Source organism: Castor canadensis, chromosome 2 (genome assembly GCF_047511655.1).
Source record: "Castor canadensis chromosome 2, mCasCan1.hap1v2, whole genome shotgun sequence".
Lineage (NCBI taxonomy): Eukaryota > Metazoa > Chordata > Mammalia > Rodentia > Castoridae > Castor > Castor canadensis.
Window position 1 is genome coordinate 105,285,721 of NC_133387.1, and position 27,317 is coordinate 105,313,037.

Genomic DNA, 27,317 nt, shown 5'->3' on the forward strand with positions numbered 1-27,317 from the left:
GGGAACTAGCTCCGCAGTGAACTGGTTGGATTTGGGCAAATGAGAGCCACCTAGTGGTCATTACCAACATCATCATAACCGTTCTGAGGTCATTTGTAAATTCATTTAATTAATTACCGGGCCAAGCATTAATGGCTCACGCCTGTAATCCTAACTACTTGGGAAGCTGAGATCGGGAGGATCAAAGATCCAAGCCAACCCTGGGCAAATAGTTCATGACATCGCATCTCCAAAATAACCACAGCAAAATGGACTGGAAGTGTGGCTTAAGCATTAGAACACCTGCTTTGTAAGGGTGAAGCCCTGAGTTCAAATTCCATTCCACTTCCACCACCAGTAACAACAAAATAATTATTAGATATTTACTGTAGTACAGAGGACATGGTCCATGGTTCAAATGGAACTTAATACTTTAGTAGGCCAGGAGAGAGAATACGAAAGAGCTTTTAGAAAGAAACCAGTTTTCCTCACTACTAAGTACATTTGATTTTCAGCACTGTTCCTGTCAAGAGACAGCCCCACTAAAGCTATGGAAGAAAAGACAATTTCTCCCTAACATAGGCAGTGTCCCCAAGTGAGGTCAGTGACAAGGGCGAGCATGGGTCTACACCCGCTCACCAACCCTTTCTTGTCTGGAATGATGTTGACACAGCACTATGCCAGAAGCTGGGATGACACACAACAAATCCACTGGTGGCTGCAGGCTCTGTAGACCCTCCCCAGGTCCCTGAGAAAGGAAGGCAGGCAGAGAAACTGCAGGTCCCACTCAGCAACATTTGTTGGACGTGGTATCTGAGAAAGGAAAATAAAATCGTTCCCCAAACTAATAACAGAAAAACAGTATGTTGATTTGGTTAATTTGCATTAATGACCAAGAAATACAATGCTAAGGTCTCCTATCACAGTGAACAGCCTGGGACACCGACTCAGTTAGGAGTCAGCTCTTTATGTTGAAGTCATGTTTTCCTTTAGCAGGCAGGGCACAACTGTTTCTAAAGTCACACTGCATGAGTGGATTAGAACCAAATGTGCTCACTGTGTGACTGGTGACAGGGAGCCATGTGGACCTGAAAATGACCTTGCCTTTCTGCACCCTGTCACCCAACCTGTTCTCAAACCAAGAAATAGCCAAGTAGCAGGGCCCCAGTGACTCATGCCTGTAATCCTAGCTATTCAGGAGGCAGAGATCAGGAGGATTGTGGTTTGAAGCTAGCCCAGGCAAATAGTTTGACCTATTTTTTGAGACCCTATCTCAAAAAACCCATCACAAAAAAAAAAAAAAAAAAAAGGCTGGTGGAGTGGCTCAAGTGTGAGGCCCTGAGTTCAAACTCCAGTACTGCTAATTTAAAAACATATAATTGTTTTTATTAATAATACAACACTAGTTTATTGTTACAAAGTGAGTTGTGAGCAAACAATACAGTATTATACATTTTTGGTGAAACATCTGTGTTAAACTATTGTAAGTACGCTGTTGCCCTAAACTTCCTGTCATTCTGGCAAGCAGAAAAATGTTTCTCTTGGGATGACAAACGCATTTCCTTTTTTTTTTTGTTTGTTTTTGAGACAGGGTCTCTGGCCTCAAACTCAAGATCCTTCTGCCTCAGCCTCCCAAGTGCTAGGATTACATCATTTTCTTGTTTATTTTCTATGGATTTGTCAGACTGTGGTTTCAGTCATAAAGGGTGAAGGGTATCTAACAATCTAAGTCATCATTCACATCTTTCCTTTGATTTTCTCTCACTGACTACAAGTCAGAGTCAAAGAGCCAAAGAACACTAGTTAAAAGAATGAGGAAGAGGCAAGCAGGTGGAGTGACACAAGGTGTAGACCGAGTTCAAACCTCAGTACCACAAAAAAAAAAAAAAAAGAACAGAAAGTACTTAACATTGGCTAGCATGCAGTAAGCACTCCAATTATAAGGATGAATGAGCTAAGTGTTGAAAAGCTTGGCCATCTATTCTATTTTCTCCTTAATTCTATATTTCCTTTGACTTATAAAACTTCAATTTTTTTCCTTTATTTTTGATCGTTATTCTGGGTGGGGGTACATTGTGGCATTTACAAAGGCTCTTAGAATGTATCAACTATATCATACTTGAATTAACCCCCCTCCATCATTCTCCCTTATCCTCTCCTCCCCCCGAAATGTTATTAAATACTTTCTATTCTGATTATAAAAACATATAAAAACAATTTAGAGGTCGTAGAAAAGTATATTTTTAGAGTACAAGTAAACTGAGTATGGTAGTGTATCACTTTAGTCCCAGCTACATTGGATTTAAGGATGGATTGAGCCCAGGAGTTTGAAAACACCCTGAGCAACATAGTGAGACCGAGGGAGGAAGGGACTTTTCCCCAACTTGAACTTAATGACGTAAGAGAAACAAACTCCGCGCCTAAACTGCGTAATAGAAATGAATCGGCCAGGACAGGGCTGAGCACCGCGGTCGAGAAATATTCAAATCCAGCGTCCGCGGGTTTCAAGTCCCGGCAAGGACCAAGAAACTTCAGTATTTGCCGGAAGTCAAAATCGCCGGCAGAGAGACGACTGTTCGCTTCCTCCTCCCGCAGACAAATCTCCAAAACACAACCACCGACGCCGAGAATGGGCGGGAAGTCACAGCCGCCTGAAATCCCGACACCTCATTGGCTAACCCTACTGTCGTTCTTGTCATCTGCCTCCCTCGCTTGCGGGCAATGTTTTCATTGGCTCTCTTTCTCTCTCAATGGTCAGTTCCTCTGTCTGTCACATTGAGCGCATGGAAAGAGGCGGGGAGAGCATGTGTGTGTGTGTGGTGTGTGTGTGGGGTGTGTGTGTGTGTGTGTGTGGTGTGTGTGGGGGTGTGTGTGTGTGTGTGTGTGTGTGTGTGTGTGTGTGTGTGTGTGTGTGTGTGTGTGTGTGTGTGTGTGTGTTGGGGCTCGAGGCCCCGCCTCCACGGGCCGTGTGCAAAAACAAACAGCCGTTAGGAAGGAGGTGCCTTGGGGGCGGAGTACTGTCTAGAAGGAGACCTCCTATTGGATAACCGCAGGGGTTCAAACTAGGAAGGTGGGCGACCATTGGTCGCGACAGTGCGAGGCGGGCCCGGGTTATTGTCCGGCTCCGGCTCCGGCGGCGGCAGCGGCGGTGGTGGCGGTAGGTGCTGCGAGAGCGGCGGCGGCGGTTGCGGCGGCGGCGCGACTTAGCAGTGGGAGCGGTCGTGCGGCCGAGCCGAGGCAGAGTCGGCCGAGACCATGGTGAGTACGAGAGGCCGAGCGGGGCAGACCGAGGGCCCTGGGGTCCGTGCCGCTACCTGTGGAGTCGGGAGTTGGCGGGCGTCGGGGCCGCATCCGGCGGGTCCCCGTGCTGCGCCACTGGGGGCCGTGGAGGCGAACGTGAGAATCGGGCTGGACTCTGGCCCGAGCTGGGTCGGGTCGGGTGCTAACTCTGTCCCGACCCGGTCGGCCGGCCATACCCGGGGCTGGTTCTGAACTCGCGGCGTCGCTGGTTACGTAATTCCCGGCAGTGAAATTGAGGTTGTCCAGGAGGGTCCGGGGTGTTGCGCCGCCCGCCTAGTTATTCTGAGGCTTGGGTCCTGTTAGCAGCGGGGTGCAAGCCAGCCATACTTGACGCTCACCCCCTTTCTCAAGTTGAGGTGCGCAGACATCCTGCAGAGGTGGATGCGAGCGTGTTTTGGGATCGCGTTGGCGTCGGAAATACTACTGCAAGCAGATCAGGTTGCTAAACCCCAGCTACTGCTTACAAGTTAGCTCTCCTCTCCTCGCCTTGCTTCTTTTTGTTTTTTCCGTTTTTTTGGTGGGACTGGGGTTTGAAGTCAGGACCTCTTACTTGCAAGGCTGGCGCTCTAGGGTATGAGCCACTCCTCCAGTCCATTTTCCTCTGGTTATTATTATTTTGGTGGGATTTCAACTCAGGGTTTACTTTGCAAAGCAGGCACTCTACCGCTTGAGCCTTACTTGCAGCCCGTTTTGCTCTTGTTTTTTAGGAGATTTGGCGCGGGGTTGAGGGGGTCCTCCGAACTGTTTCCCTGGACTGGCCTCGAACTGCGATCCTCCTCATCTCAGCCTCTCAAGTAGTTAGGATTACAGGCGTGAGCCACCGGAGCCCTCTGCAGATTACATGAGATTTGTCTTCTGTTTGGATGGGATTTAATAGACATAACACTGAACTATAAACAGATTGGCCAATCGAGAGGACGCAAATTTTGATCATTGTAAAATTCACAGACTTACAGAGTTACAGTGGATCTTAAGGATAATTGCATTCAACCTGGTATACCTGTGAATCAGTATGCAGTATTCTATGGTAAAGTATTCTTCCATTGCTGAGGCACAGGTTACATCTAATCTGTAAATTAACTTACTCAAGCTAATGGATTTTTGTATGTGCGTGTGGTTCTGAGGTTTGAACTCAGGGCCTACACTTTGACCCCACTCTACCAGTCCTTTTTTTGGGATGGGTTTTTTTTTTTTTGACATAGGGTGTTGTGAACTATTCACCCGGGCTTCGAACTGTGATCCTTCTAATCTCTTCCTCTGAATAGCTGGGATTACAGTCCAGCTCAAGCTGATTTTTCATGGTCCTTGCATTTTTTAATTATTTCTCAGATTTTGATATGCTACCTGTTGGGTATCCAAGTGTTGAGGTGAGATAGAAATACCAGGACCCAGGCAGGCAGAGTGGCTGAAATGATACAGCGCCTGCCTCCCAAGCATGAGGCCCTGAGTTCAAACCCCAGTCCCTCAAAAAAAAGGAGTCATTGAATTGTCTTTTTTTTTTTTTTTTCTTTTTGGTGGGACTGGGGTTTGAACTCAGGGCTTTATCCTCCCAAAGCATGTGCTCTATCTCTTGAGCCACACCTCCAGTCCATCTTGTTCTGGTTATTTTGGAGATGGGGTCTCATAGACTATTTGTTTGGGCTGGCTCAAAATGGGAGATCCTCCTGATCCTGATCTCAGCCTCCTAAGTAGCTAGGATTTACAGGCATGAGCCACCTGTGCCAGGCTGAGATGTCATTTTTGATTTTAAGATTTTAAACTTGGGAGGTAAGCATGTGTCTGTTCATATATGAAAGTGCCTCACCATTGAGTTTCCAAGGTTTCCAGTGAAATGCACTCCAGTGCTCACCTCCTCCCCATGTAAATTTTAAAAATCTTTTAACCAAGAGGCTTAGCCCATGCTAATACTAATATAATTCTTGGAAGGAAAGTTCTATTTCTCAGTCATCAACTGTATTAAAATGACTAAAGCTGGGAGGATTTGTGTTTGAGAGGATGTCAGAAGGATCTCATTCCACAAGGCTTGTTTTAAGTATAGAAAATGTATCTGCAGTCTGCACACTGTGGAAAGTCTTCTCATGTAATGAGCCTTTTTGGGACCTCGCTATGTTGCCCAGGCTGGTCTCCACCTACTGCACTCAAGTGATCCTCCCGCCTCAGCCTCCCAAGTAACTGGGACTACCGATCCCTGCCACCATGCCCTACATGAATTAAGCTGTTTAAAAACCGATTATATGTCTACTTCCATAAAAACAAATAGATAAAACAGCATATACCGCCAGTCTACAGCAGGCTAAAATTAAGACTGGCAGAGAGGCTCAAGTGGTCTACCACCTGCTTAGCAAGCATGAGGCCTTGAGTTTAAACCCCAGTATGGCAAAAAAAAAAAAAAAAAAGAAATAAAACAGGATAAAATTGCTAAGCAGGGTATTTAACTGTATGAATCAAGAAATCTGGGGATTCTTTGTTTGTGGTTCTTAGTAAACAACTAGCTTTTATTTTTTAATCTAGTCACAGGCTGATTATAATTTTAGCCTCATGGACCACTTGAGAAGTTTTTACATGGTTTATGCTGGAATAAATAGAGATGAAAAGGTTTATTTGAAGAATAGGCAAGAATCTTACTAAAGGAGCTGACCTCCTTTAATCCAAAATACTCAATAGTTTTTTTTTCTTATTAGCAATATAGTTGGAAATTATTAAAGTATATGAGATACCATCTTACTAGAAATCTAGTTTAAATTCTCACTCTTCAAAGTAAATTTTGCTGAATTGTGTTCAGTCTTCTTGTGCTGCTGAACTGTTTTAATACACTAAAGAGAATATGAATTAGCTGGGGACCCATAACTCAGCCCTGTAATCCTACCTACGTGGGAGGCTGAGATTGGGAGAATTGCTGTTTGAGGCCAGCCAGAGCAAATAGTTTGTGAGACCCCCATTTCCAAAATAATCAGAGCAAAAGGGACTGGAGGTGTGGCTCAAGTGGTAGAGGTTTTTTGTTTTTTTTCTGATATTAGGGTTTGAACTCAGGGCCTTCACCTTGAGCCACTCCACCAGCCCTTTTTTGTGAAGGGCTTTTTCAAGATAGGGTCTTGTGAACTATTTGCCCAGACTGGCTTCAAACTGAGATCCTCCTGATCTCTGCCTCCTTATAGGCATGAGTCACCAGTGCCCAGCTAGAAAGTAATAGATTTAAGTGACAAAATCAAATGATACAAATGAGAAAAAAGTCAGATTCTTAGTACTCCTTCCCTGCCTAACTTGTGTCACCTTCCAGAAATATGTATGTACACAGACTCCATTTTTACATATACCAAAAGCTCATTATATTTGCACATACCTTGCTTTTTTCACATACAATTGAAGCTGGATGCATTGGTTCAAGTTTGTAATTCTGCCTAATCAGGAAGGAAAGATCAGGATGGCAGTTCAAGTCCAGCCTGGGCAAAAGATTCAAGAGACCCCCCCCTCTCAACCAATGACTGGGTGCAGTGTTTCATGTCTGTCGTCCCCAGCTACACAGGGAAGCATAAATAGGAGGATTGGGGGCTCGCTGAGGCAAGGCATGAGTGAGACCCTCTGTCAAATTAACTAAAGCAAAAAGGACTAGGGGTGTGGCTTGAGTGGTGGAGCGGCACATGCCTGGCAGCATATGGCTCTAAGTTCAACCCCTAGTATTGTCCCTCTTCGTCTCAGAAAGGGAGATTTGAAGTTTGTTCTGTCTCAGCACAATATATGCACTTCATTTGTTGAAATGAGTGCTTAAATACTCATTGCAGTTGTTTACCATGATTCGTTAACCATTCTATTAGTGGACACTAAGACAGAAGTATTTCTAACAGTTGCTAATGGTATTTGTTTAATCTCTCTCTCCTTTTTTTTTTTGGCAGTACTGGGGTTTAACCTCAGAGCCTGCACCTTGAGCCACTCCACCAGCCCTCTTTTGTGATTTTTTTTTTTTTTTTTTTGAGGTAGAGTTTCTTGAACTGTTTCCCCAGGCTGGCTTCAAACTACGATCTTCCTGATCTCTGCCTCCTGAGTAGCTAGGATTACAGGTGTGAGCCACCAGTGCCTGGCTGTGTTTAATGTCTTTAGTAGAAGTGTTTCTGTTTGTTTTAGTGGGACTGGGGTTTGAACTCAGGGCTTTGTGCTTGCAAAGCAGGGGCTCTACCACTTGAGCCACATGTCCATGTCCAGTCCATTTTGCTCTGGTTGTTTTGGAGATAGGGTCTTGTGGACTGTTTACCAGGGCTGGCCTCGAATTGTGATCCTCCATATCTTGGCCTCCCTAGTAACTAGTTGTTTATTAGAAGTTTGAAGATCAGGGGCAGGGGGGAGAAATGACCCAAGCCTTGTATGCACATATGAATAATAAAAAAAAAAAAAGAAGAAGTTTGAAGGTCCTTTTTGTGTGTATAGTAAAATACTTAACATAAAATTGACTTTTTTTTAGCCACTGTTTAAGTGCACAGTTCAGTGATACTAAGTACTCATATCGTGCAACCCCATTTTCCTCTGCCCTGTGCCCTGGCAACCACAATTCTGTTTGGCTATAAATTTGACGACTCTGGGGACCACATGTAAGCGGAGTAAACTAGTATCTAGTCTTTCTGATTATTTGATTTCACTTAGCATAATGTCCTCGAGGTCCACCTACGTTGTGGCACTTGTCAGCATTTCCTTGTAAAGCTGGACGCTATTCTGCTGTATTACATGCCTCATCTTGTTTAGCGGTCATGGTCAGTGGACACTCGGGCACTTCTTTCCCAGCTGTTTGAACAATGCTGCTGTGCACATGGGTGTGCAAGTATGTCTGAGGACTTGCTTTCAGTTTTTAGGTATCTACCTACAAGTAGACTTGCTGGATCAGATGACAATTCTTTAACCTTTTGAAGGTTATTTTTTTTGTTGTTTTTGTTTTGCTTTCAGTAACATGGTTTTTTTTCCTTCCAGAAGAGCTAAGTTCTAAATGTGTCTATGGAAAAACATGATGTTGACATTTCTAAAAAACACTTCAGGCATGTTTAAGACTTGTAGACTTGGAAGATTCAGCTATCAAAATTGAGAAATATGTTCAAATCTATAGACATGTCATATTTTAAGTAGGTGTTTAACGTTCAGTGTCTTTTTTTATAGATGTTAATAAAAGGCGATATGACTGCATGTATATTTACAAACAAGGCAGGAGGTCATCTAGATCTCCTTAACACCTAGTGTTTAACTAGAAATTTTGTTTTCTCATGTTTTGAGGCAGCATTCAACTCTTCATCCAAAATTTTTTTCATCTAGGCTGGAGGCAAAGCTGGAAAGGATAGTGGGAAGGCCAAGGCCAAGGCAGTGTCTCGCTCACAGAGAGCTGGGCTACAGGTAATCTGTGCTGTCATCACTCATTTCTAAATTAATCTTTACTGTTACAATTCATGACAGTAAAGGTTTCATTCATTTCACAATGTCCTTTTATTGCTACAGGCCTTTAATATTGAGATGAATTGGCTCAAAACTTAAATCATAAAGTTAACTATGAATTTTGCATTCTCTTTTATATGAGAGGAAGTTGTGAAGAAATGTTAACTTAGTAATTTGTTCTATTATAATCTATCTGTTCTTTTAAGATTATAATTGCATTCCTGGTTCTTATAAATTATATTAAAGTGAGTATATTATGGTTTTTTTTTTTTTTGAAGGTGTTTATAGTGGTACATAAAGGTTCAGGATGAGGCCTGGAGGTGTGGCTCAAGTGGTAGAGTGCTTGCCTAGCAAGCATGAGGCCCTGAGTTCGAATCCCAGTACCATCCAACAAAAGAAGAAAGAAACCAAATTTGTAATGGACTACTCATTAGTTCTTTGAATATTTCCCTCATAACTTCAGTTGTAGACTGAGCTATATACTCAGAACACTACAAAACTTCATAAAACCGCTTTCAAACTTCATATATTTGAATCGTTGCAACTTTAACCCAAACACTCAGAATTTTCTGGATAAATAATAATTATTCCCTACCCATAAAAAACACTTTTTTGTTTTTTTTCCCCTGGTCTTGGGGATGGAACCCAGGACTTTCACCTGCTAGGCAAGTACTCTACCGTCAGCTGCATCCCTAGTCCAAGAAACAGGTAAATGAGGGAGCTGGAAGGCCAGGCTGTAAGAGGTCTTTTGTTGTTTTCGTTTTGAGATAGGTTCTCACTTGGTAGCCCAGGCTGATCTTAAACGAGAATCATCCTGCCTCAGCCTCGCAAATGCTAGGATTACAAGCATGCACTACCATGCCTGGCAAGGTTTGGGTTTTATTCTTTTGTCGGTTGTGAAAGTTGAAGCAGATGGATGATATTGAAGGAAGGGGATGGGACTTAACTAGATGCATGTATTGTATATTTTAGGACACTGTGTAAATCATCTAATAGAATTTATTCGAAGTATATTTGAAGTGTGGTAGAAGTCAGAATGGAGATTATTGCAGTGGTTTAGGAAATAAGGTAGGAGATGTTTATAGTATAGTGGTTTAGAAAGAAATAAAAAGCATGTGTGTACAAAAAATGAGTGGAGAGGTAAAGAGTGGAGAGGAAGTCAAAGAAAGGCTCTCATTCTTAGAACTTGCTTGGTGCTGTTGGCTCACACCTGTAGTCTAGCTACTTAGAAGGCAGAGATCAGGAGGATCTGTTTGAGGCCAGCCCGGGCAAAAAGTTTGAGACCCTATCTCAAAAAAATCCAACACAAAAAAGGGCTGGTAGAGTGCTTGCCTGGCATGGGTGAGGCCCTGAGTTCAAAGTCCAGTGCCACCAAACAAAAGAAAGAAAGAAAAGAAAACTTAAAGAATACAGGAGTTTGTGGAGAGAGCATACTATGAGATAAATTGAAGTGGCGTCATTTTTAAGTTCATTAGAACATTCATGTGAAAACATCCAAAAGTTGGGAACATGAGTCCAGCTCTCCCAAGTGTAGTGATACAGGGCTGACCCGAGTGGCTCTAGTGGTAGAGCACTTAGCAAGTGTGAGGCCCTGAATTCAAACCCCAGTGCCACAGAATATTAAAAAAGCTAAGCGTAGTGATAAAGAAATTACAAATTTGAGATCCTTTATATAAAATTGATAGTTCATGCTATGAATAGCTTTCCTAACCTAAGAGAATGAGAATTAACTTCGGTAGGCTCCTCAGGAACGTGCTTTGTTTTTTGAGTCTGAGGAGTCCTCAGAGATAGTAATAGAAAGCTGAATAAAGCAAAATTGAGAACACTGTATAGCTGTTGAGTGCTGTATTCTTATTTCCCCTATTCAAAATAAAGTTCTTTTAAAAAAAAAAAAATCTAAGTAACTCAGAATAGCCTCAAACTTGTGATCTTCCTGCCTGCGCCTCCCAGTGCTGGGATTACAGGCTTGTGGCACCACATCCAGCAACTGATTCCCTTAGCTTGTCTGCTATACTCATAGCAGCCAGGGTGCTTGGTCTCAGTGCTGCACACCTATAATCCCAGCACTTGGCAAGATACAGGCAGGGCCAGCTTGGGCTATGTGCAAGATCCCATCTCAAAAAATTACATTGTGGTCTCTGAAGCCTGTGAAGTTTTTTTTTTTTTAAGTTTTAACAAGGATTTATTTTAGTGTAACAGGATAAAGTATAGACAAGGGAGGAGGAGAGAAAAAGAGAGAGAAACATTTCCTGCTCTCATGCAGGAAATGGGACCAAAGACACCAAGAAATGTTTTTAATTTCTGACTGCCAGACAACATAACCACCCACTGAGATTGCAGGGGGAATAGGCAAGGATCCTGCTCTTAAGCTTGTAATAAATGAGGTGGAAATGCTGCTTCTCCTTTAGAATGCGATCTGGAAGTGAGTTGTAAATATGACTGCTGGACTTCAAGAGGTAATACTTAGCAGAAGTTTGGTTGGGAGAAATGGTGATGAGAAAGTAAGTGTTTAAGAGCTGGACACACACAGGTGGCTTGTAATCCTAACTACTTGAGAGGCTGAGGTCAGAAGGATCTCAATTCCAGGCCAGCCCAGGCAAATAGTTTGTGAGATCTCACCTCCAAAATAACCAGAGCAAAAAGAGAATAAAGCCGAGGCTTAAGAGGTAGAGCACTTGCTTTGTACGTGGGAAGTCCTGAGTTCAAACCCCAGTTCCACCAGAAAAAAAAAAGTAAAGAAAGGGTTCCAGGATTTGTTTTCAAATTTTGCTTTTGGAAAGGAGATGTCTAGACAGCTGTAAGAGTTGCCATAGATATGAGGAGAAGTTTTAAGAGAAACTTTCAGGAGGAAAGGAGCCAGTGGAAGGGAAGTAATTGGAGTTGTTGAAATAATGGGGCAGTGGGCTAGAGGCGTGGCTCAAGTAGTAGAGCGCCTGCCTAGGAAGTGCGAGACCCCGAGTTCAAACCCAATACCACCAAAAACAACAAAAATAATGAGGCAGTGTATCTGGGTGCTGGTGGCTCATGCCTGGAATCCCAGCTACTCAGGAGGCAGAGATCAGGAGGATCACAATTCAGAGCCAGCCTGGGCAAATAGTTCCTTGAGATCCTATCTCAAAAAACCCTTCATGAAAAGGGCGGGTGGAGTGGCCCTGAGTTAAAAAACAATACTAGGTGGTGTAGGAGGTGAGAAGAGGGAGGGGTGCTGGAAGTGTAGTTGAATAGTAGAGCCTGTGCAAGGTCCCACCATCACAGAGAAGGTTGCACAAATAGATAGGACTAGGATACTTTAGAAATGAGAAAACTTTTTTCTCACAGTGAGAGAGTGGTGGTTTTCTTCACTATCAGGTCATCTCTTGAAACTGAGGAAAGAACAGAGTTAGGGTCAGAGGAAGGTAGTGGAGCTCCAAATGCACAGGTGACTGTGCACGAGTTGACTAGGCATGAATGTGGTCATTAAGCTATGTTGAATGTGCAGTTGACAGCATAGCATAATTCCTCTTTGTTTGTTAAGGATGACCAGGACATAAACACAAAGCCCTATGGGCTAATTGCCAAATAGGTTTGGCTTCTGATATGTGTTATCACAGTTTTGTTTCATGCTTTATTGGTCTTGCTATGCCATTGATTGCACTCGGTGATGTATTAAGACACTTAGCAGCACTTCCTAGTGAGACATCTCTCTTTCAGTTTCCCGTGGGCCGCATCCACAGACACCTGAAGACTCGCACCACAAGCCACGGGCGGGTGGGTGCCACTGCTGCTGTGTACAGTGCCGCAATTCTGGAGTACCTCACTGCTGAGGTTTGTGGGGCAATATCTGTGTGTATGGGAATCCACGGGTGTGCCAGACCAAGTGGCTGAAATCCACAGGGTGCCTTTCCTCAATGTGTGTACGCTCTGTGGTTTCTTTTTTATATTTTTCCAGTACTGGAGATTGCACACAAGACCTCCTGCTTGAACTATTCTACCATTTGAGCTATGCCCCCCGCTCCTTTTGCATTTAGTGTGTTTTCAGATGAGTCTCATGCCAACTTTGCTAGCTGCTCTCGGACCACAGACATTTTTCCTCCACTTCCTAGGTAGCTAGGACTAACAGGCGTGCACTACTGTGTAACTGGTCTCTTTTTCTTTTTGGTACTGGGGCTTGAACACAGGGCCACTTGAGCCACTCAACCAGCCCTTTTCTGTAAAGGGTATTTTCAAGATACGGTCTCAAGAACTATTTGCCTGGGTTGGTTTGAGCCTCGATCCTCCTGATCTTTGCCTCCTGAGGAGCTAGGATTGTAGGCATGAGCCACCAGCACCTGGCTCTGGTTTCTTTTTTAATAGTAGTTTTCCATGCATCTCGTTAACCTGCCACCCAGTGCCAATGGTAAAAATAACCTCAGTGTACTTATTTTCATAGTTAAACAAGGACCAGCAATCCATATTAAGTGACATGACAAGGGAGTATAAAATGTCTCACTAATTAAGTTAATCCTGAGGTATATATAATAGAAAAGTTACAGCATATCCTCTTATTTATGAAGATTTGAAGCAGGATGAAGGTTTGCCAGAGTGATAGAATAATCAGGTGTGGTGGTTGGTACACAACTGTAATCCCAGTATTCGGGAGGCTAAGGCTGTAGGATCCTGAGTTCTAGGCCAGCCTGGGCTACATAAGGGGACTCCATCTCAAAGGAAATAGAAAAGCCTAGAGTGATATGTGAAAATCACAAGTGTGTTATGATGATTCCATAGGTAATCTGTCAGTCCTCTGCTTCTCTGCATGGTTGTGCATACTTCATGTAGCAGGAGTTCTCAATTTTTAGGTCTTGGCTCACCACTGTCCCCCTCCCTAGCCCTCCTAAGGAAAACTAATGGGGAGCTATGAAACTCCTCCAGCTACATTCCAGACCAGGAAGTAAGTAATTTGAGTAGCAAGCAAAGTCAAGTGGTGGAGACAGCTGTTCCAGACAAGAGGTTCTTGATCAGGGGCATATGTGATGGGAGCTAAACTGAGGAATTCAAGTCCAACTGTGTGTCAACCTCTCCACTCAGTCATTCATGTCCCATTGCAGTTTAGGATTGAATTAACATGTCATGAGCAAGAGATTGTGTGGGCACTGTGCTGTTAGTTGAAAAGCTTGGCCCTTCTCAGTCTTAACACTTGGTTTTGTTTAGGTGCAGACTCTGGAAAGATGGGTGTAGTTTTTGTTGTTTTGATTTTTGAATCAGGGTTTTACTGGTGACTCAGGCTGGGCTTGAACTCACCATCCTCCTGCCGTTGCTGACATTTCACACGTGTCAACACTACATTTAGCGAGGTGATGTTTTTGTTCACTAGTGTTGCAGCTTAATGTTTGGCTCATAATGTTTAAGTCCCACCTACACTCCCATTTTTGAACTTTGATTAAAGTATTTCCAGTCCTTAGGGATTGAACCCAGGGCCGCATGTTTGACAAGTGCACTGCTGCTTGAGCCATGCCCTCAGCCCTTTTTCCTTTTGGTTATTTTCCCAATAGGATCTCATGCATTTTCCCTGGCTGGCCTTGGACCTCCAGTCTTCCTACCTCCACCTCCCATCTAGCTGGTATTACAGGTGCACTCCTATGCCTAGTTTGGTTTTTCTTTTTTGAGGGAGGTTTGAACTTAGGGCCTTGCATTTGCTAGACAGTGCTCAACAACTTGAGCCCTTCAGCCCTTCTTTGCTTTTTAGTTATTTCTCAGGTAGGCGCTTGAGTTTTTGCCTGGGGCCAGCCTCAGACTGTGATCCTCCTACCTATAGCCTCCCATGTAGCTGGGATCACAGGCAAACAGCAACATGCGAAGTTTATTATTGATTGAGCTAGGACCTCACTAACGTTCTGCCTGGTCTGGCCTTGAACTGAGGTCCTCCTGATCTTCCTCTCTCAAGTAGGTGGGATTTGAGGCATGAGCCACCACATATGGCCACCAGCTTGTTTTTTAAGATAAGATCTTGCTTTTTTTTTTTTTTCTTTTTTTGTTGAACTGGCCTTGAACCACAATCCTCCTAATGTCTTCTCTTTTTTTTTTTTTTTTGAGACAGAGTTTGCTGAATTGCTCAGGCCTGCCTGTACTTGGGATATTCCTACCTCAGCCTCCTGGGTAGCTGGGATCACAGATACTGCTCCACCATGCCTGCCTGGTGAATTTTTGTAGGTTAGGGTTAGATAGCACAGCAGTAGGTATGTACCTAACATACCTGAGACCCTGGATTCAGTCCCCAGCACCAGAAGTGGGGGAGGGATTAAATAATACATTTTTAAAGTAGTCGTATAATTCCAGATACTTAAATTTGGAGTTTTAGTCATCTAGTAGTCATTTCACATACTGAAACCTAAGCCAAAACTTTAGGCCAAAGGTAATTGCTTTTCCATCCTGGCTTTCACTAGAACCATTTAGAGAGCTTTAAAAACATCCCAGACTGGTCAGAGTCCCTGGGGATAGTGGAGTCAGGTAATGGTTTTAAAAGCTCAACACTCCCACCCCCATAATGAATATATCCTAATAAAAAAAAATTTTTTTTAAATAAAAAGTAAAAATCAATAAAAGCGCAACATCAGCTGGGTATGGTGACTCACAGCTATAATCCCAGCTACTCAGGAGGCAGAGAGATCAGGAGGACTGCAGTTCAAAGCCAGCCAGGGCAAACAGTTCTAAAGACCCACTCTTGAAAACCCCTTCACCAAAAAGGACTGGTAGAGTGGTTCAAGGTGAAGGCTCTGAGTTCAAACCCCAGTACGGCAAAAAAAAGAAATTATTTTAAGTACCTCAAAGTAAAGAGGGGGTGTCAAATGCAGGAGCATTATAAGAAAATGTATGGTCCGCATGTTGGGGTGTGTGCGGTGCTTGAGTGACATGTTAGGTGTAGCTGGGCACCTGCATTGAAACCTTACGCAGTTTGTGCTTCATCTGACGTTTATCTCCGGGTCCTCGTAGGTGCTGGAGCTGGCAGGAAACGCTTCCAAGGATCTCAAAGTAAAGCGCATCACTCCACGTCACCTGCAGCTTGCGATCCGTGGTGACGAAGAGTTGGATTCTCTTATCAAGGCCACCATAGCCGGGGGTGGTGTGTATTATGGTGTATCATTCAGATCAGTGGTCCTGTGCATTTGAGTGGTTAACCCCACAAGTGTTAGAGTGCTACAATTCTAGGCTTTTTTTGGGTGGGGGGAGGTTATTGAGGATCAAACCCAGGTCCTCATGAATGCTAGGCAAGCAGGGTACCATCCCCAACCCCCTAGCCTTCTCTTCATAATGACCTCAATAAATACTTGTTCTGCTTGTATCATATATGTTGCTATTTTTATTTTGCCAAGTTTTTTGTCTAAATTTCATATGTGATATTTTAAGCCTAATGTTTAAAATACTTCTCCATGCCTTTTAAACTGTTTGAGAAATAGGTGAACACGAGAGCCTCAAAAGGGCTTAAATAGTAAAAGTAATCAGGACCAGTGAGGGGTGAGTTGAAGGTTCTTGAGCTGCCTTGGGTCATCCTGTAGAACTCAGACACTATAGTCCCCCTTCTCTAGAGGTGCACAGAGAATCACAGTTCTACACACAGTGTAGAGGGGAAGCCTCCATGTAGGTACTAACAGAGTCTGAATATGAACCTGGGCTAGAATAAATTTCGTCCTCTGTAATGAAGATGGAGCCAGCTACAACAGTGTTTGGTAATAACTGCTCTTTTAATTACATTCCAGGGGTGATTCCTCACATCCACAAATCTCTGATTGGAAAGAAGGGACAGCAGAAGACTGCTTAGAGGATTGTCTCACCCTCTGCCGCCCGTCACTGTACTGTAACTGGGACAGAAGATAACAGTGGGGATATGTGGAATTTTTTTAAACAGCTAAATGGAAAAGCATAGACAATTATTGTAGACACGAGAAAAGAAAGAAGCATTTGTATGTTCTTAGACTCCAAGTTTGATAAAGAACCTTTTCATGTGGTAACGGCGTGCGTTCATTGGCCAGGCTTCTCCCCTGTGTTTTATACAAAAACGGAATTGATAAAGCATTTTTTACAAAATTAATTTGTCTCCAACTATTCTGTTCATGATGGATTAGAAATATTTTGCTTAGACTTTGAAATATTTTAAGTGTCAAATTAGTTTCACAGAATATCTTAAAACAGAAATTGGAAGTACAGCTTACAACAATTGATAGCATGTTGCATGTTGAATCTTAGCTGCTGTCAGTTTGTACTGATGCACTGCTGCCTTGCCACATACCATGAGAAAATCTGACTTAACCATCGTCGATGAGGAGCTACACTTCTGTATAGAGTATGAGAAAAGGTACATTTAAGACTGAGGGGACTGGAGGTGCAGCTCAAGCAGTGGAGCGCCAGTACTGCCAAAAAGAGAGACTGGAGTGGGGAAGTGGAATTACTGGAATCCTTTATGAGCAATTACCATGTGCCACCCCTGTGCTTTGCTGATCAACAAATTGTTTTTACCCTCACTTTATAGGCGTGGAGCCTGGGGGTAATGGAAATTACATGACTTGCAAAAACCCATAGAACTAGTAGACAGAGAGCAATGGAGCTAAATCTTACCCAGAGCCCTTATGCCTTACCTGGGATGCATGTGCAATTTACCAAACGCTCTGCTCTAGCTTAAAACTCCCAATTGAAGCAGTGACATGCAGAAATGTGTAGTCTTTTGAAAACTGGATTTGTCAGTTACTAAGTAACTTGGAAGATTTAAGTTAATGTAATAATAGTTAAAAGTCCTTCAGAAAATTCTTTTTTCTTCCTGGAAGACTTCATTAAACAAGGAAATTTTTGATGTTTTATAGTAGAACTATATCAAAACAAAACTCAGTTTTTAAAAAGTATTTTGTTGAAATTCTCACAAATACACAAAAATAAAAATAATGCTAGTTTGATGAGGCCCTGTGTGCCCTCCCCACATTCTTGTGCATACTTAACTTTTTTTTTTTTTTTTTTTGGTAGCACTGGGGTTTGAACTCAGGGCCTGCAGTACTGGCTAGGTAGGTTATCTTACCACTTGAACCACTCCGCCCCGCCAGCCCTTTGTGCATACTTAAGTATGTCTCTTTTGACGCTTTTTAAAACAGAACAACAATACCATTGTCTTAAGAAGACAGCCAAAACATCTTTTAATATTACATGATAGATCAGTGTTCAAATTTTCCTGATTTTCTCTTAATTTTTTTAACCAATGGCCATCATTCCACCTGAACAGAGTTTAATATTTTTTGTTTTGACCTAATTTATTTGCACTGCTTAAATTTTTACAAAAAGGGTATGAGGTTTTTTACAAAAGGGTATATGGACTGGATATTGTGTTAATAAGTTATTACTAATTTTGTTGGTATAATTTTTTTTGTTTTAATTATCTTTGGTACTGGAGATTGAACCCCCAGGGCCTTATGCATGCTAAGCAAACACTCCACTGAGCTATACCCTCAGCCCTCAGGATATTTATTTTATTTTATTTTATTCATTCATTTATTTATGTGGTACTGGGACTACACCTTGAGCCACTCCACCAGCCCTTTTTTGTGATGGGCTTTTTTCTAGATAGGGTCTCCTGAACTATTTGCCTGGGCTGGCAGGTGTGAGCCACCGGTGCCCAGCTTATTTTTTTTTTTAAATGGTTGGCTTGAGTCAGGATACAGACAAAATCTGTATCTAGTATTTTGTTAGTATCTCACTTCCCTGTTTTTCTTGTAAGTTTTGAAAAACTTGAGTTGTTTGTCCTGTAGAATTATCCCTAGGTACGGATTGTACAGAATGCATCCTAATGGTGCTGTTTTAAGTTCTGTCCCCTCCTTATTATACTATCTGGAAGATCTTGAGGGCTTTTTGGATTTTTCATTCTGTCAAGAATGACGGTGGAAGCTGGGTGTGCCTGTGCATGCCTGTGATCCCAGCACTTGGGAGACTGAGAAAGAGTTGTGAGTTCGAGGCCAGCCTGGGCTACATAGCGAAACCAGGTCAGCCTGAGCTATATAGTAAAACTGTCTCGGGGGAAAAAAAAGAAAAAAAAATATATGGTAGGTTTTTTATACCAGCACCCACTATATAAATTCCTTTTCCCTAACTGTTCAGCTGCCGTTAGTGACATTTGCCCGATCTGGATTTCACTTGCCAACCATTGATAGTCTGTCAGTTCTGCACCTAGTAGCTGAAATTCTACAAAGAACTTCTGCTAAGCTGGCACCAGTGGCTCACACCTGTAATCCTAACTACTTAGGAGGCAGAGATTAGGAGGATCGAGGTTCAAAGCCAGTCCAGGCAAATAGTTCAAGAGACCCTATTCTAGAAAAAAACCCTTCACGAAACAGGGTTAGCTGAGTGGCTCAAGGTGTTGGTCCTGGGTTCAAACCCCAGTACAGCAAAAAGAAAACCAAAACCTATGAATTACAAGGCAGGGTAAGGTAGAAAATTCAGTCTGCTTGAATTCTCTTGGCATACATTTTGAAGTTTAACTGAGAGTCAGGCTTGTAACTGTGACACGATGTTTTCAGAAGCAAAGCTAGCGAGAGGGCAAAATGATCACAGACCTTCCTTTGGGTGAATCACTTGAATGAAAACATTTTTCTACAGTTTTCTACTTGATTCAAATACCTATTTCATTTTGATAGTGTAGTTATTTACTGTCTACTGTGCCCCTAGGAATGTGGTTTTGGTTTGGGTTTTAGGCAGCATTGGGGTTTGGACTAAGGCTCTCACACTTGGTAGGGCAGGTGCCCTACTACCTGAGCCACACCAGCAGCCCTTTTGTTTCCTAATAATGAACTTAACACAAATGTAGAGCAAAGGGCTGGAGATGCAGCTTAGCAGCAGAGTGCTTGCCTAGCCTGTGTGAGGCCCTGGGGTCCCCAGCACTGCAAAAAGAAAGACGGAACCATTAGGCCTGAGCTCTCAGCTGCCTCCCAGTTACGGCCACTCTTGTTTCATCCACATCACTCCCCACCCGGCAGGTAAAAGTATGTTTTAGGCATCATGTCACTTCATCTATAATATCTGTATCTGAAAGTCAGCTTTTTTTAGTTTTATTATTAAAAATTATAAGGTGAAGAAAAACATTGTAATTTAGAAAAGACCCAGCCTGCTGTAACACCTAAAATACAGATGGCACCATACAAGGTCATGCAGTAGAATTGGGCAGAGGGAAGGAATTTTTCAAACAAGGTAGAATTCAACTATGTAGGAGATGGTTACGTGTGCAAGGAGTCGAGCAGGGAGACGGCGTTTGCATGAGAAGCCATGGTGCGGCCTGAGTGCATCTGATCTGAGGATGGGAAAGGTGACGTGGCCTTGGCTTTGGTGCCCATGGCTTTATTGCCATATAGTTAATGTTTCATTTTGAAAATTTTCAAGTGTGCAAAAAAAAAGAATAGGGCTGGAGGAGTGTCTCAAGTGGTATAGCACCTATGTGGTGAGCAGAAGGCTGAGTTCAAACCCCGGGCCTCCAGAAAAAAATTCTTATACTCACCACCTCCATTGCACAAATAACATTTTGCTTACATTTGGTAACATAGTTCATCTATGGGATGGCTCTTATTTGATTGCCATTTTTATTGAAAGTATTCTTAGGTCAGATGCTGTCATTGTGTTGATTGGTAGGTCTTGATCTAGTGAGACATGTCTACTGAGACAATCAGAATATGGACATTGCTTCTGAAATAAGCAAATCTATTTCTATTTAGTGGTATTGGGGTTTGAACTCAGGGCCTCATGCTTGCTAGGCAGGCGCTTTACCACTTGAGCCACTCCCCACCAGTCTTTCCTGTGATGGGCATTTTGCTTTGGAAGCTGTATAAGATCCCAAGGGGAGGGTGGGGACAGGCTTGTGGCCCCCCTCTCCAGGGTTACATTTGTAAGTGCATTGCACTCAGCAGTAAAGGAGCCTTTACAAGATGGTGCTGTCCTGGATTGCCTGGGGATGTCAGTGTGATTCCACAGACCCTTAAAAGCAGAAGACAGGAGGCAGGGTGGCAGGCTGGTGTAGTGCCTCAAGTGGTAGAGTGCCTGCCTCGCAAGTGTGAGGCCCTGCCTGAGTTCAAACCCTAGTACCACCAAAAAATAAAATTGAAAAAAACAACACCGAAAAGGGCTGGTGGAGTTGCTCACGTGTAAAATGCCTGTGTAGCAAGTGTGAAGCCCTGAATTCAAACCCTAATACTGCTAAAAAACAAAAACAAGTGACCACAGGGTACCAGTGACTCATGCCCATAATCCTAGCTACTCAGGAGGCAGAGATCAGGAGGATCAAGGTTCAAAACCAGCCTGAGCAAATAGTTTGCAAGACCCCATCTCAAAAAAATCCATTACAAAACAAGGCTGGTGGAGTGGTTGTAGGCCCCGAGTTCAAACCTTGGTATCATACAAAAAAAGTTATCTATACCAGAGGGTGGAGGGGTCACATGGAGAGCAAAGGAAATGAATCGTACCAGCTAGAGGTTCTGGAAGAGAACTCAGGCATAGACAGGAACTTCTGCCCCAACCAGTACCTTGACTTGAGTCCAGCGAGACCATGAACATGGAATGAGTTGTGCAGTGCCAAACTGCAGACCTACAGAAACAGCTAGAGCCACCTAGTTTGTGGTAAGCTGTTACTGTAGACTTCAGGCCACTGGGTTGTAGAGCCATGAAGGGTAGAGAGAGGGACCGAGTGAGAGGTGCATGTCTAAACCTAGCTACTTGGAGGAGGAGGCAGGTCGATAGTGAGTTCAAAGCCAACCCAGGCAAATAGTTCCCAAGACCCCATTTCCAAAACAAGAAGGGCAAAACGGACCAGAGGCGTGTCTCAAGCGGTACAGCGCCTGCTTCCCAAATTTGTAGTCCTAAATTCAAACCCAGTCTCATCCCAATCCACTCCACCCACCCAAAAACAGAGAGCCCAGGCCCTGCTGAAACCACCACAACACTTGGGTGTTTAGTTGTCACTTGTAAGCAGAGCCCCTAATAGTGGAGGCACAGTGACGGTGCAGATACTTTAAACTTCAAATGCAGACTGTGAAAATGGTGCTGAGATCAGCCACTTAGATGGCAGCTGCCAGGAGGTACCAAGGTCACCGATGAGTGCTGACACAGAAATGTGGCAGTCTGCTGCGACATGCATCCTTGTATCTCCTGTCCCCAGATGATTGAAACCATGTCCCGGCGTGTCACAGTGTTCCATGAACACACCAGATGTTGGATAATGGCTGTGCTAACATGGGTGCCTCGCAATTCTGTTCATCACCCTGTACCTGCAGGAACCCGAGTTTCACCTAGAAACTGCACGCCACTGTGTGTTTCACAGGCCTTGGTATATGAAAATTAGCAAAACCAAGGATGTATAAATGTGACACAAACACCTTTTGAGCTCCACTGGGACAGTGGACAGAGAGGCCCTGGTCACAGGAGCAAGTGGGTCAGCTCAGGAGGCATCTTCCTGTAGCACAGAGGTGGACAGGAGTCAAGTCTCCACCAGAATTTGTGAGGCTGAGCTCTGGCTAAGAGTTCACAAGGACTTCTGTGTTTTCAATCGTTCTTATTAACTAAACCCTTAATACTGTGTGGCTGCGTGTGGCTCATATCCCACCCGGAGATCAGGATCGGGCCAGTGTCATCCAGAGGCCCAGTCAGCCAGACAGCCCTGTACCCAGTCCTTCCCTCACCCCTTCACCTCTGCCAGTTTTGTCCCTCTAGGTGGCTTAACTGGGGACTTTAGGGACTAGACTGTAAATGCTGGTCATTTGTAGGAAGGTTGTGGAACATGATATATTTCAGGACTCAAGTGTACACAATGCCTGCCTAGCAAAGGGCAAGGCCCTAAGTTCAAATCCTAGTACCGCCAAAAAAATTTTATCAGATTTCAAAGATTTTGTCTTTGGCAATAGCTTCATACATACTTTTGAAAATAAGACTGTTTCTTCTTAAACACTAATTAAGACCTTTTGCCAGGTGTGTTGTAGTCCCTTCTAACTTCAAATGTCTACATTCGAGTGTAACAGAAAGAGTTCATTTGATGGAATTAGGAAATGCTGTTGGCCACTGACAATTCCCACAGTGTTCTTAACAGTGCTGGTGGAGTCTTGTGATCAGAAGACTTCCAAATTCTTTGTGTCCCACTGGGAAGAATCCATGGCAGGACATGTGGGTGTAAATGGAGTTTATTAAAAGTTAGGGAAGGGAAATACAAAAGGGAGCATGGTTGGGCAGGTGGAATCTGGAAGCAGAGATAGCTTCTCTTCCCTAGGTTCTTTTAAAACCTATGGCAACCTATGGGAAGGAACCAGGTGATTCCCATCCAATGATCCCATCCAAAGTGGCCAGGTGAGGGCGGTTCCTGAGCAAGAGTATGGTCAATGTGAGATAGTTTTTTTTTTTTTTTGCAGTACTGTGATTTGAACTCAGGGCCTTTACCTTAAGCCACTCCATCCGCCCTTTTATGTGAAGGGTTTTTCTAGATAGGGTCTTGAGAACTATGCCTGGGCTGGCTCTGAACCTCGATCCTCCTGATCTCTGCCTCCTGAATTGCTAGGATTATAGCCATGAGCCACGGTACCAGGCAAGATGTAACATTTTCTGAGTCCTGCACTTTCCCTAAGTTCACTCACTTTTACACTCACTCATTACCTGGATGTGAATACATTATATAGTAAAGTTGAATAATATTCATAAATGTGGTTTTTCCAAATGTTATAAAAGTCTTGTCACGAGTTTTTGTGTATCGGTGTGCTTGATTTGATCTTGTCTGTAGCTCATGGTTCTGCTGCTGAAGTCATCCTAGTTTCTATGATGGAACTCAACACATTCTGTATGAAACAGAGGTGAGTGGGCATGCTGGCTTCAGCTTTGGAATTAGAGAAAGTCATTTGTCTCTGGCACCCACGACGGAGGGGGTGACAGCCAGCCCTGGCCTCTGGCTGCTGTGCTCACCCTCTGAGAGGAAAGAGGTGAGCAGCTCATCACACAGGTGAGAAAATCCAGGCACCGGAATGATTCCACTCCTCAGAACAACAGATCCGGATAGGAAAGAGCTGCGAACGTAGTCTGTGTAGCTCCAAGACAGAATTCCAGCTTTATTTGTTGACTTACTTATTTTCTGCCTGGTGCTAGGGATTAAACCCCCGACCTCATAAATGGTTGACAAGTGACCTATGCTGAGTTCACCCACCACCCTGCGTGTTTTCTATAGACAAGGAAGGCCATATGCATTGTCTTTTTTTTTTTTTTTTTGTAGTACTGAGGTTTGAACTCGGGGCTTCCTCAAAGCTGGCATTCTACTGCTTGAGCCATGCCTCCAGTCCCACATTTTCTTTGAAAACCAACCACCAATGTGCCGCAACATGCTGTAGGTGGACTTATTTAACCTCCTGAATAAGTCTGGAAAACAATTACCAGCCTCATTTGACAGGCAAAGAAATTCAGAGTCAGAGATGTCAGATTGCCAAACCCAGCCAAGACCGGCAGCTCCAGATGATAGCACAGCTGAATTTGAATCCAGATCAGACCCAGTCCATGTCCAGGCTCTCGGTACAAAGTATAAAGCCCGCCCGTAAGAATGTAGCTTAAGGGCTGGGGGAGTGGCTCAAGCAGTAGAGCACCTGCCTAGAAAGCTTTAGTTCAAAACCCAGTGCCACCAAAAAAAAAAAACAAAAAAAAAACAAAAAACAGGTGCCCATTTCCCATCTGGACTTTTGCAAAGAACTTACCCTAGGTGAGTTTCAGATGTACACACACTGGCCACTGCCCACGTGTGCTGCTCAGTGCTCTACAGAACATGGCGTCCTGTCTTACGCACACTGGGCTGTCTCCTGCCTCCAAGTGCACAGTTCCTGAGAGTGGTCACAGGAGGGAGCACACTGAGTAGGGTAGGCCTCCCATGAGCAAGGATGGCATGGGGCAGGCCTGTAGACAATTGAGGAACTGTTCTAATCCTTTCTTGTGATTAGCAGCAAGTCCTGTGTCCCAGTCTTCATACTCTGCTACAAAGGGACACAACCCGCCTCACCTGACCCCAGACCTCCTTCCTCCACATTCTACATCATGGTATCCCTGTTACATTTCTTGTCCCTCTGTCTTCCTATCATCTCTGGCTGTGCGCACAGCTGCTTAGTTCCAGAAATTTTCATCAAAGTCCACAGATTTTATAAAGTAACATTAATATTTTTTAAATGTTCAAGAGAAAAGTTTTACTGGGTGTGGTGGTTCATGCCTGTAATTCTAGCTACTCCACACAGGATCATGGTTCGAGGCCAGCACAGGCAAAAAAGTTACCAACCCCCCTCCAATCTCAACAAACAAGCCAGGCATGGTGGTGTATTTTATAATACCAGCTACCAGATCCTATCTGAAAAATTACTAAAGCGAAAAAAAGGGTTGCTGGTGTGGCTCAAATGGTAGAGCACGTGCTTAGCAAGCACCAGGCCCTGAGTTTGAACACTATTATGATTCAAAAAAAACAGACCTAAAAAAAGAAAAAAAAAAAAGTATTCAAACAAAAACACCTAAGAGGAGGGAAGCTGAAGTGTTAAAGGGGTGAATGGAGATCTGTGCACAGCAGTGGGTAGTGACCAGGGGCTGAAGTCCCATGGGGCTGCCCTAGCCCTGCCCACCACATCCACACCCCCACATCCCCAGTGCTCCTCCCCCACGCACACACACTGGCCCTTCAACAGAGGACTGTGCTCTGAATGGGAGGACCCTGGAGATCTGAAAATGATAGACTGGACAGGGTAACAGCCTCGCACTAGCATAGCCACAAATGGGTATGGCAGAAACAGAACTTTTTTTGGGGGGGCAGAGGTGTGCTGTTTGAGCCCAGGCTGCCTTGAATTCACAGTTCTTCTGCCTCTACCTTGTGAGTATTGGTATGCCACCCAGCATGAACCACCTCCCTGAGCAGGGAGTGTCAACTGGAGTCCTTAAGGCTGTGCAGACCCTGGAACTGGAGGCCCAAGGCAGGAGCAGGTCCCCAGACCTTGGGTACCATCCAGCATGGCTTCTGTCCTGAGGTTCACAAGGAAGTTGTGCTTGGGGTGACCCCTGCATCCTCCCTTAGGCATGATAAAACTTCCCACATTTACCCTCCTTTCCACCAGGTCCCGGGCTTCCCTTCCACAGGGTGTCACTCAGCCATTCTGTGGGTCTCTGCAGCAGCTTGGATGTTGAAATGGCCCCTAATGGCTGGTGTCAGGGATCAGTCCCTGGAGTGGACTGGTGGGAGTGGAAACCCTGTGGGAGGTGTCCTGGGAGGCCACTGGGGACACCCTTTGAAGTTTAAGGCCCTGCCTCTTTCTCTTCCTTCTTGCCTTCTGTCCACAATATGCAGTTTGTCAAGGGAACACTTTGACATATCCCATACCCCTACTGGAGGCAATGGGTCTACAAGCAGAGGGTGAGCCCAATCATGCACTAGAACAAGTCAACACCTCTAACCAGGCGCTGGTGGCTCACGGCTATAATCCTAGCTATTCCTAGCAGAGATCAGGAGAATCGTGGTTTGAAGCCAGTCCAGGCAAACAGTTAATGAGACCCTATCTCGAAAAAACCCAACACAAAAAGGGCTGGTGGAGTGCCTCAAGGTTGAGTTCAAACCCCAGGACCACTAAAAAAATTAAAAGGCGTAGGGGCTTGGATTAGATACAAGACAGGTGTCATACTGCAATGACAGAATATTCTAAAACTGGATTATGGTTGATTGCCCAACTCAGGAAATTTGCTAAAAATAGTTGTACTCTTAGAAAGAATAATTTTGTTATACAACTAATCCCAATACATCTATAGAAATTTTTTTTGGTAGCACTGGAGTTCGAATTCTGGGCCTACACCTTGAGCCACTCTACCAAATCCTTTGTTTCAAGATAGGGTCTCAAGGATTCTACTTTTAGTCCTTAAATTGATGTTCTATATACTGTGGCAGGCAGCTTCTCAAGACGGCCCTGTGAGTACCCCAGTACTGGCGGGGAGGAAGGGGGTAAGCAAGCCACAGAGTACCAGGGAGCAGATCCCTGCTAACAGGAGTGGAAACAACCTTCCCTGCAGCTTGAGGTGTTCAAGGACAACCCAGGAGACACTCAACACAGCAACAACCAACACCATTAAGACTCATGAGAAAACATTTAAGTCCATGCCTGGAACACAAGACAAGATTGTGCAGGGCCTGTATGCAATTCTCACACACTCTGGACCAAGGCCTGGCCTACATGCTGGGACCACTGGTCAGTTAGTCCTACAGAGGTGGGAACACTTACCTGTCTGTGGGATTTACACACAAACCACCCTAGGACTCCTACTTGATCCTCACAGTCTGAGTTGTCTAAGACAACCATTGGTGCTGCACTCAGCTCAAACACAGGTTAGGAACACTCCCCTTTTCAGCTTATAAACTGATACCTATGGACACCTACAAAAGCCTTTAGCTAGTGGAGCTGATTCACCTGCTCTTACCTTCAGGAACTTCTTTGTTTTGGTGGTACAGAGGCTTGAACTCAGAGCCTCACACTGAGCAGGCACTCTACTGCTTGCACCACCTCTACCAGCCCACCTTTGGGAATTTTCTAGTGATGTCATCTGGGACTTTTCTGACCAGGTCAAACCACTACAATCATTAACTTGCCACCTGGACTGCAGGTTCCTCAAAGCTCAAGGTAGGAAAC

The 27,317-nt window shown here is 44.1% G+C and overlaps 1 protein-coding gene and 1 non-coding gene across 6 annotated transcripts; one reads left to right on the forward strand and one right to left on the reverse strand.

The window, feature by feature from the left end:
* Window positions 1–1,654: 1,654 nt before the first annotated feature.
* On the reverse strand, window positions 1,655–1,722 carry LOC141421081 (small nucleolar RNA SNORD101). The gene has a single exon (XR_012445767.1). It is a non-coding gene; the product is annotated as a small nucleolar RNA SNORD101 (small nucleolar RNA).
* A 1,354-nt stretch (window positions 1,723–3,076) lies between these two features.
* On the forward strand, window positions 3,077–16,726 carry H2az2 (H2A.Z variant histone 2). Of its 5 annotated transcripts, none has more exons than XM_020163973.2 (5): window positions 3,079–3,237; window positions 8,569–8,646; window positions 12,376–12,489; window positions 15,631–15,760; window positions 16,395–16,726. In XM_020163973.2, exons 1-5 carry the CDS (start codon window positions 3,235–3,237, stop codon window positions 16,454–16,456), a joined length of 387 nt encoding a protein of 128 aa, XP_020019562.1. In that variant the 5' UTR covers window positions 3,079–3,234; the 3' UTR covers window positions 16,457–16,726. The 5 variants fall into 5 exon arrangements, with proteins under 5 accessions (XP_073921529.1, XP_020019562.1, XP_073921527.1 ...); XM_020163972.2 differs by lacking the exon at window positions 3,079–3,237 and adding an exon at window positions 3,981–4,306; XM_074065428.1 differs by lacking the exon at window positions 12,376–12,489 and having other exon boundaries at window positions 3,077–3,237.
* The last annotated feature ends 10,591 nt before the right edge of the window (window positions 16,727–27,317 follow it).